Here is an 11,346-nt window from a genome sequence, read left to right as displayed (position 1 = left end):
TGTAACACGCTTAGTTGTATAACCAACGTTTCAGAAATATTTATATGAAATCACAGTACCATCAGTTTATAAGATATTTAAATGCACAATAATGAAAACTATTCATCGACATGTAATTTTAGGCTGCTTGAAAACTAAACAGAAATCGTTATCGACGTAATTTACATATTGTTAATGTTGTGCTCATTTTTGCACAGCATAGTCTTGGTTACAGTCTCTTAACCTTTTCGCTGTCACTCGAAGTTAATTTTAAAGGAACAACAAATCTAGATTGCAGTTACTGACGCTTTGTAAAACTAAGTTTTTTTTGTTTTTTTTTTAATCCCCTTACAAAGTTATGATACTCTAGTCCAGGAGTGTCCAACTCGTAGCTCGTGAGCCAAATTATTCACGGATCTTAAAATACGCACCACCTAAGCGTCAGCTCGGCAATAAATACATATAAATAAATAAATAAATAAATAAATAAATAAATAAATAAAAACTCAGCACGGCGCGTGCTATTTTACATCTTTCACATGCGCAGTGGATGTTGGTCCTGTTGCTAAGCACCACGTTTAGAATAAAAGTCCTACTCTAATCTCTATACCACATCTCATATACATTAAATTGTTTTAATTGCGAGTCAATTTAACGAAATACGTTAAACGTTTATATACAAACAACACAGAAATGCTGTATATAATTAATTAGTATTCTATTTTTTAAACAAACTATTGGAAATTTATATTTTCTAATAGGTAACTTGCAAGTACGCTTTCTTAAAAGGAAAGCATAAACTAGAATGATGTTTACGCAGCAAAACACGTCAGTGTGCTCGCTCACCGGGGATGCACAGTACAGTACCGGTAACAATTTTGCAAGTACATCTGGCACGTATCATTATATCTTTCTAATTGCTGTGACGGTTGAGAAGTGTGCGCTGTGGTTGCAAACGCATTACACATGGCGTGGAAGATACCGTTTTTGCATTAGCTTCCATGGTTGTATTGATCACCAGTATGACCCTTCCACTTGAAAACCCTGATCTCCCCTGATCTGTCATCTGATGCAATCACAAGCAAGTTTTCTTTTGCATTTCCTTTTGCTACTCCACGTCCCTCTCGAATACTATTGGTTGGGGAATAAGTGGGCTTGGACATTCAACTCTAATCGTGTTCGCTATTGATTGATGGGAGGGACCGCTGTGTTCCAATGGTATAGGCGTTTGTTCGTACACGTTGTTTGACAGACTGTGAAGATGGTTGAGAAGATGCTGCTGGAATTGTTGTCGTTGGAGAAGTCTCTGGGCTTGAAAAAGACAAACAAATACAGCACCCAAGGAGAGAAGGTGAAAAGACATCCCCATGTTATTATTAAACGAACTAAAAGGGCGCAACAAAAGTGGGAATGGGTAGTGAGTGGGGATGGAAGCGAGATAAGTCAATACACTATATATATATATATATATATATATATATATATATATAGCAGGGAGCGGTCTATGTACAGTGCTTATATAGTCTAGTTCAGTTTTGAAGTACTGCATACATATCCCATGTTCAAATTTAATGTAACGTTTAACCATACATATTACATATGTTATTATTATTGCTAGCAGTACAGAGAACTAAATGAAATGGAACAATATTCCCACGGAACCCTGTTCTCATCTAGCCTAGTAGTACTAGTACTCATTTGCTCTCGGTTTTTATGAACAATAGTATTTGTCTGGTATTCGAAATCGAAATGCATTTGACTGCAATAAACCAGTTAAAGACTGTACATTCACCTATATCCATCATATATGTGTGTCATTTTATCGGTACAATACAGCCAGTATTGCTAACTTTTGAATTTAATCATACAATACAGTGTTGAAATATATGAACACGAATCTTGTGCACTGGGTGTAACTAATGGCTTGAAGCTATTTTGGGACTGAAATTCAGTGAAGCCAGTTTTGCTGGTTTTAATTAGATTTAATTCTGCCTTTAAAATAAATAACAAGGCTAAATCAATAAACCTCTGCGGTAAGCTCGAAGCAGAATGTTGTAGCATTTTTTTTAAACACCAAGTTTTAACAGATTTACATAAGCCTTATTTTTGTTAATTTGTATAAATCCAACCTAAACAGAAAACCTTCAAACCACTTCATGGCAGCAAATTGACAACTGCAGTGGTTGCAAAATTAACTCCCAACTTCTAGAGGGGGAAAAAATTAACACACTGAATACACCTAGACGAAATTACAGTAATTAAATGAAGAGAATAAAAACAGACTTCAACTTTTACCTTGCAAACGTTTTTAAATTCAATTGTAAGACCAAGTGAAATGGCTGATTTTAAAGACCCTGATTAGCGCTGTCTTGGACTACCTAAGTTAACATTAAGTAGTTATTGTTAATAGGGAACTATGAAACTTGACGAAAACTGTTTAGAGGTTTGGTTTGCTCTTTTACAACAGGTTCCAGTTCTTCAGACAAATAATGGACCAAGTTTAATAGGACTGACCACCATTGCTGCTCATCTAGTGAAAGAAGCTCAACAGAAGCAGCTGCTGGGAAGCACAGCAGAAGAGAAGGCAATTGTGCAGCAATGGTTAGAATACAGAGTAACCCAGATAGATGGCCACCGTGGTAAAGATGAGACCAGAATTATCCTCAAGGTACAATACTAAAGTTTTGCTTTTAATTAAAAATAGATTGTATTGTGTTGGCATTCCAAAGTGAGGCATGTGGCTAAACTTTGAGTGTTGAACTCGGTTTGTAATACAGTAGTTACTTTGTTACAAGGTTGTGTGTTTTCTGGAGATTTTACAAACATTCCACAGTGCCAGCACAACCTATGCGTCATGCACACTGACAGACCAGGCTGAAAGAAACCCCACAGAACAGACAGCAAACCTTGATGTATGCAGGTACGATATGCTTCTGCAAGGGGTTTGTTTTTTGCGTGAGGATTTGTAATTGGCATGTTTCTTTGTGTGTTGAGATGACCTAGGTAATTCATCCATAATGTTAAACACTCAATCAGAAATTCAGAGGTAAAACTTAAAATAAGAACATAAGTTACAGCCTTTAAAGGCATAACCTGAATCATGTACTTAATTTCATAGAAATGGCAATAATTACACAGGTAACTGTACGTTGAAATGCATCTGATAGACAAGTTTACTTCATTTCTGATTATGTCAGTTTAGTTTCAGTGGCAATATAACTTTTGCCAGGTGAAATGCAACTGTGGTTTAGGGATGTTAAAAGGGGCTAGGCTGTTAAGCAATGGATAGGACTGTTGTACTGTTGCTTAGGGGGACAAAATGATCTGATTCTGGTAGAACAATCTGCAGCCTTCCCAATCATCATGTCTGCTTGGCAGCACACTGCACAATAACTAGTTTGCCCTACAGAACTGTGTAACCAAAGTGATCAAGATGGCTTCCTCCCCAGAGATCTGTACAAGTGGGCACTGAGCCAATTCATACAAATCAAGTTATTTTTTTAATTGAATTAGTAAGAAGCTGAGTCAATCATGAGAAGTCAACATGTTTGTGTTTTTTGTTGTTTCAGACATAGCAAATGCTTCTACTAAATGGAGCGAGTCAGTGTTAAGATATTTTTGATACCAGAGACCCTGGAGGCAACTTGCATCATCCCCTTGTGCCTCTGTCGTTATCTGCTCCAAAACCACATGAACAAACCAACAAAAAAAATATATATATACACAAATATTGTTGGTTAATTAACCCCTTTTTGTGTTCTGCGGAGAATGAACCAGATTCGTTGTTTGTGACCTTTTGGTAAATTAGTTTGAAGAGTATTTATTACTATACAGTACATTGTAAAAAATAATACTGTGTGAGGGCCATAATTTAAGTTGCTGCAGTACATTTTTATTTGACAGTAATTCACTTTCATACTAGCCATGACCTTCTAACTATCATTCTTCATTCATTTAAATTAAAATATGTAGTTTGTGAGTAAGACAAGTCTGCATTATAGGGTTGGAACAATAATCGATAATTGATATCTTTTTTGCAGCGTTCATTTTATAACATTGAAAAATTATCGATAATCATAATTATCATCCATGAAGCAGGAAGTGGCACTGTGTGAGGCTTAAAACATGATCTGTGTGAGCACTGCATACATTGGGAAGTAAAGTACTGATTTTAAACAATATGCTTTTAACTAGTCATGATTTCGTTTTGATAATAAGTTGTACACTGGAAAAGCATGACTGTTTTTCTATTATCTATTTTAGTATTGTTTGTAAAATAAAAAAACGCTAGATCACTTTTGACACAGGATTTATTTTTCACGTAAATTGAATGTAATTGCAGAAAGAAAACAACAAAAAAACAACCATATGGCACACTTGTAATATAGCCTAAGGAACTGTGTTGCATCTGTTGCTTCTTTATTTTAAACTACAGTAAAGACACGAGTACTAAATATACTGCAGCCTATGCACCGCATGCAGAGAAATAAGCGGGTGCTCAGAACCCTCATTTATATGTTATCTGTTCCCATGGCGTCGCTATTGTAAAAAGTGTAGTTGCATAAATAGAATAAACTCAGTATGTTCCTAATAGTTGTTGTTGGTATTGTTGCTGCTGCTGCTGTTTTTTTTTTTAAACAAGTTTGATTCTCTTAATGGCAGATTCGCCACACAAGTAAAGAAAACAAATTCTTCCAGGTAACGTTAGCAATTTTGTTTTGTTATATTAATACATTTGGTGGCACTTTCTTTTATGAAAGTAAACGTTCTCAAATTAACATAAATGTTTAAATAAGAAAAAATATGTATTTTATAGGAAAAACTACATCATTTATTATTATTCAAATTACAATAGGTGTAATTTTATGCGCATGTTTGTTCTGGGCACCCACAAGAAATGTAAAAACTGTACTGTCAAGTTTTTTTTTTTCTTCTAAACTCAGTGACTGGCGGTTGTCATGCTGTTCAAGTATAAATTTGATAAATTACAAGAATTTTTAATATTTTATTTATTCAGCCGATAATCATGATTATCGTGATAATTTGCAGACGATAATAGATAGCTGAAAACATCCAACCCTACTGCAGTAGTGTGGAAAATAATTGGGAAGTAAAAGAAATCCATTAATTCTGGATTGTCAACTGACAAAGCAGATAATCACCAACAAGCTGAATTAAATAAATTATATTTCATGAATCGTGTCCTTTGTGTTTTAGGAAAGGATCTGCGATAGCAGTGAATTGCATGTAATACTATAAAATAAATATTGCAGTAAAGATATGCCTGAGTTAAAGATTTACTTGGTATCAGCCCGTAATAGGTTTTATATTGGAATGAAGGCGTTTTCAGTAATATGAACAAAATTAATTTTGAGCTGAGGTAAGGATTGGACCTCCTTGTGCTCTGTCTTTCGGGTGAGACGTAGTTGTAAGTGACTCTGCAGCTGATGCATAGTTCACACACCCTAGTTTCTGTAAGTCGCCTTGGATAAAGGCGTCTGCTAAATAAACAAATAATAATAATAATAATGTTGTAACAGAGAACTTTACTGTGACGTTAGTATAGCTTTATACTTGCATATTGGCTTCGATTGAGGTTTGTTTGCATTTCTTGCCTTAGGGCTCAATAAATCTTGATGTAAACTGCATGTTATAGAACATTATAGAAGGAAGCATGATGTTCTGTCAAGGGGATGGTGGAGACAATTTTAGGTATGTAAAATGTACTGTTGTCAAATCACATTTCAGCTAGTGACTTTGGTGTACACTAATAAAGGACACAGAAAAAATTGCTAACTTGACTACCTAGTTTGTTATAAGTTTGACTAATTTACTGTCAACATGTTTCAATTTTTAATTAACTGATTTTCTGAAATATCGCTTTGAAAAAACATTTTCCTTGTATATATTTTTTAAACAGTTAGCTGTTTTGTACGCCCTATGATAGAACACTGGTGCACCGATAATTGGTAGCCTGTCAGTTTGGCATCGATATAAGGAAACAAATCACAATCGGCTGTTATCAGTTTTTGTTATTTTAGCCGATAATGTACACCGATATTCATGCTTGAATTTCTTCCAACACAGAATTTAATGTTTGGTTTAGTGCGCTTACTAATGATGCAAGAACACTGAGACAGTCATTTTCCTTGCAGTACTGTGTAGCGTGTGATCAACCTGCAGTAAATATGTCTCAGGAATTTTGTCAAAATATCTGAAATCAGCAATAGGATAGCTGATTACAAGTTGTGTGCAGCAAAAATTTCACTTGGAAGCAACAGTTGTAAAGATTAGAATACAACAAATTTGATACATCACATCAAGGTATGTCACCCCGCTGAGCACAGGGATTTCTTAAAGATGGCTAAGGAAAAGAAAGAGGAAGAATAAAAAAAAAAGCAGCTAACTAAGCAGCACTAAAACGTTCAAAGCGATTTGATCGTGAAGATCCCAGGGCAAAAGAAATAACTCATCATTTAATGGAATTTATAGCTCTAGATGATCGTCCGTTTTCAGTTGTACAAGATATTGGATTTCGCCGTCTCATTGAGTGTCTGGAGCCTCATTACACATTGCCCAGTAGAAAGTTTATATCCAAGACTGCGCTGCTAGAACTGTACAGTGCTGTTTTTAAACACATACAGATGCTTATTGAAAGTGATCATGTATCTGCACTAAGCTTCGTGACTCTTATTTGGAGCTGTGGTGTTTCGGCAATGTCAATGCTGAATTTAACGGGCCAGTGGATTGACAGCAATTACAATTTATAGATGGCAGTACTCCAGGACCATGAGTTTAGCGGCTCCCACACAGCGGAAGCCATTTCAGTAACCCTTGACAAGATGTTTGAAGCGTGGAAAATTCCGCCTACCAAAATTCATGTGATTGTCAGGGATAATGAAAGAAACATTGCACAGTCAATGCTAGACTCCAAGTTTGCCTTGCGTAGCACATACACTGCAGTTCGTTGTGAACAAAGGTGTGTTATCACAGCATAGCATTTCCGACATATTGGCTATTGGACGAAAAAATTTCGGCATTTTAAACATTCTCCGCTGGCCTATTCTCGTCTTCAAGGGGGGCAGGCTGAGCTCAGAATGCTTTCCAAGAGGTTACAGCAAGACGTAACAGTACTTACTACATGCTGCAAAGCCTTCTGGAGCAAAAACGTGCTCTTGCAGCTTATGCTGCCGACTATGAAATTCCTGCAACCCTTACTGTGATTCAGTGGGGGATAATTGAAAAAGTAGTGCTAGTCCTAGCGCCTTTTGAAGAGTTAGCGTGTGAAGTCAGGTCATCATCAGCTTGTGCTTCCGATGTTATCCCATGCATAGTGGCTACAAAGTTACAGATTTAGCCAGCGGAATTAAAACTATGAAAAGCGCTTTGCTGGGGGCCATGGAAACGCGGTTTGGTGAAATTGATTCGGAACCACTCTATTGCATAGCAACCTTGCTGGATCCAAGATACAAGGACAGGTACTTTACAGATGCTGAGAAAAAGCTGCAATCCAAGTGAATGTTGTTGACACACCTGGAACAACTGGAAGCAAAAAAGAATGGCACAGAACCGACATCAACAGAACCTTTAAAAAAGAAACTGAGGAAACTAGATGACGGGACTTCTGCAGTATCCAGCAAATACCCTGTGTTTGATGTTTGAAGAAATATTGGAGGAAAGCGCCTGCGAGATAGAAATTGATGACCCAACAGAACAGTGTTGTGCTACAGACCCAGAATTACCTGAGTGAGCCAACGCTTCCAAGAAAATCAGAAAAACTCCAGTATTGGAATAGTAATGAATGCTGTTTTCCAACTTTGGCTGAAGCTGCAAGAAAGTTTATTTCTGCTCCTTGTAGCAGTGTTGACAGTGAACGTTTATTTAGGCTGCTTCACATGGTTGTGGATGAGAAGAGGAACAGGATTTTGTATGAGAAAGCAGAAATGTTGCTTTTCGTAAAGAAAAGCCTTCTACTCACAGATTTGATGCTACATTAAATCCAACAAGGAACTGTGAGTAGAATATTATTCTGATGTTTTTTTTTTTTTTTTTTTTTTCTTTTTAGGTTGAGTCGAATAGTCTTTTTTGCTCTTGCTTGATCTGCATTGGTTGCGGGTGTATTCGGTTGCATTTTGAAGCAGAAATTGATTATTGTGCTGTCTTTTGTTAAGTAACAAATTCAAGTTTGACTGAATTTTGTAACTGAAAATTTAATATTTTTATGACTTTTTGGGTTGAGTGAACAATTTAAGTTGTGCTGTGTAAGCATACTAGTGTATGCTTAAAATAAGAATTTTATGAAAGATGTTGATATTGCATAGGCTACATTTATTTTCTGCTGTACAGTATAGGTAGAAATTATAATATGCAATATTTGACAGCAAGTGGCTATAATCACATTATACATTTAATATAAGTGTTTTTACTAGTACAAATGCAAAATGTTATTTTTATGTGACTTGTAAAACAAATGTATAAATTGCTGTCAAGCATACAATCATGGCCGTAACTAGCTTTGAAGGCACCAAGGTCTGTGTCCTTGGTTGTTTTTTTGCATCATCAGTTATTCAGGTAAAGTACAAAAGACTCCTTAATTTTCTCTGGTGGTTTGCCGTGTAACGTAGATTTGGAGGTTGAATAGTAAATACCAAGCAGTCATATAAATACTGCCAGCTATAGCTTGAAACCTAAGTTTGACATCAGTAGAATGTCAAGCTCTGGTTACAATGCTGCAAACATAATACTAAATTATTCTTTCTGAAGTAAATGCAACAAGTAAACAATACCTGGTCATTTTTGTCAGAAATACAACACGTAAATGACATCTGTTAATTTTAACACTATACTTATAAAACAGTTTAAATATTGACCCTATGTCTTGTTCTAGTAGTTTAAAATAGCTTACCTGCATATCTATTATTATCGGTATCGGCCGATATAGGCAGATAATCATCGGCTATCAGTATCGGCCAAGATGATGAAATGAAACATGTTGTTCCTTTTTCATTTTCTTCTAGGATCTTAACCAGTATCTTGAAGATAAAGTTTACCTGGCGGGAGATAACTTCACTTTAGCAGACATTTTGGTTTACTATGGACTTCATCCTATTATGGTAAGATTCAAATTTGTCAACAAAATTCACAATAAGCTTTTTTCTGCTAACTGTTCACTTGAGCAGTGGCGTTTTGTGACATTTAAAAGATTAGAAGAGTGCCAGTCTCATTTTAACCGTATCATACTTATAAACCAAATGCACATGAAAAATCTTTAGTGGCTACAGACAGAGTTGGGTTGCATGATGGGATACTGGACACTAAGAAATGCAGCAAGTTGGGATGATATTGCATATTTCACTTGTCTTCTGTTGAAGGATCCGAGCCCATCAGTGCAATAACCTACTCTGTCACATGGCCTCTACATATTTATCTCATTAAGGGGAGAGGTATTTTGGAAAAACTTTAATAACTTTAAGTGGGTCAGAAGGACTTGAACCTGTATTTGAAGCCTGATTTCATGCATGCTGTGTAACTGTAGTGGGATAGACAATATTTTAAACTTGGGGACTCCCAGAATTGATAGATTGCTGTACATTGGGGAATGCTAAAACTATTCTGCTCTTTTTAAAATATATATTTTTTTCACATTTTAGACTGAGCTTTCTGTCCAGGAGAAGGAGAAGTATGTAAATGTGTCCCGGTGGTTTAACCACATTCAGCATTACCCAGGCATCCGCCAGCATTTGCCTTCTGTAGTGGTGCTGAAGAACCGTCTCTACACCAGTGGTCACTAGGAGAAACTTGTCATATGCATTAATTTAAACAAGAACTACTCATTGGGGGTAAGAACAGGGAATATCACATACAGTTTGACTGTAGAACAAACTCATATGTCTGTCTGTTAAAGTTGCTGGCCAAAAAGTTTTCACACCAACCAAAATTGTACAATGTTATGGAAATCAAGGTAGAACTGAACTAAAAACGTGTAAAACTGCATAAAAAGCAAAGTCCTTAGCCAGACAAAACAGAGTGGGGTCTTTTCTTATGAACGAAACATCACATACCCCTTTAAGTATTTTGTGAATGTAATACAGTGGTCCGTAAACCACACCTGAGAATAAACACCAGTGGAAAAATGTCTGCATTTAGAACCAAGGACAGGATCTACTTCTATTTGTGCAGCAATATTTAATGAACTAATATTCTTCAATTCACATTCAGTAGAAGACCATGGAATTTGGATTATAATTATACTTTTAAAATACATAATGTTTAGCTTTTCAAAGGGAATTATGGAGATGTCTGTGCCAGATAATGCAAAACTGGAAATACTCCTGACTTGAACGAATGTGTGGCCTATTAAAATATGTATAGCTGGGGAATCAATGTATATGACCTCTGAAGGCCACTGAAACTTTGGCATTATCAAAACAAAAATTATGAAGTGGAACTTTAAAGAAACTGAATTATTATTGAGGTGGTGGTAGTCTTTTTTAAAGTGGAAGTATATTTATTTAATAGTGGAATACAACTGTAAAACTAATAATATTAATAATAGTACAGTTAAATATACATAGCATTTTTAGTCCTTAGGTGAAGGTGTAGGCATAAAAATCAGAATATAATTATCTTTAGGTAATTGGTTCAAATACTAGTATTTTGTCTGTTTGCTTCAGCATATGCATCCATATTTGTCAATCCATTATTGTAAGAGAAAATAAATGTCTTAAGTATGTCTGGGGTCCTTTTGTTATAACCATTTTATTAAAATCATTCAATGTAACATTTCGATTCTTGAAATGTATTTGTTTACGACTGTAAGTCGCCCTGCATAAGGGCGTCTGCTAAGAAAGAAATAAATAACATGAGCCTTTTCATCAAACGTTTGCTGCTTTTTATCATGTTGTGTTTTTTTATGTTATAAGTGGATACAAATTGTGCCAATAAAAAAGTAAGTAAAAAAAAAATGTAATGTGTGAAGCCTAAGGGTTATACTGTTGTATTTAATATATCAATTATAATCTTGCACTTAGTGCTGTAGTTTTGAGTGTACTGACCATATTCTGACTGACCCCATTCACACTTGCGATTTAAGGTGGCCCAGGGCCACTTTTCTTTTTTGGAGCGTTCACATATGAGAAAAGGCAGCCCAGGGCCGGCCTAGATTTAGGCCGCCGTTTTGATGTGGCCCAGGGCCGGCCTTTACATATGTATGAACGCAAAGCAGATTTGCGCCGCCTTTTCGTATCACGTTACCAATTGATGTTCTATGATAACACAGGTGCAAGGCATTCTCGTTTCTTTAGGAAGTCTTGAACTGTGAAGTTCCCTATTGAACGAGATTGGTATTCACTTAGTTAAAGACTGTTT

General features: G+C 35.9%; 1 protein-coding gene across 1 annotated transcript; it reads left to right on the top strand.

Moving 5' to 3' along the window:
- Window positions 1-1,164: 1,164 nt before the first annotated feature.
- On the top strand, window positions 1,165-10,858 carry eef1e1 (eukaryotic translation elongation factor 1 epsilon 1). Its single transcript, XM_033999053.3, has 4 exons — window positions 1,165-1,330; window positions 2,447-2,647; window positions 8,997-9,092; window positions 9,630-10,858. The coding sequence occupies exons 1-4, from the start codon at window positions 1,241-1,243 to the stop codon at window positions 9,768-9,770; spliced, it is 528 nt and encodes a 175-aa protein (XP_033854944.3). The 5' UTR covers window positions 1,165-1,240; the 3' UTR covers window positions 9,771-10,858.
- Window positions 10,859-11,346: the final 488 nt, after the last annotated feature.

Source organism: Acipenser ruthenus, chromosome 4 (genome assembly GCF_902713425.1).
Source record: "Acipenser ruthenus chromosome 4, fAciRut3.2 maternal haplotype, whole genome shotgun sequence".
NCBI classification, from domain to species: Eukaryota; Metazoa; Chordata; class Actinopteri; order Acipenseriformes; family Acipenseridae; genus Acipenser; species Acipenser ruthenus.
Note: the sequence above shows the minus strand (reverse complement) of the source record. Positions and strands in the feature narration are given on the sequence as shown.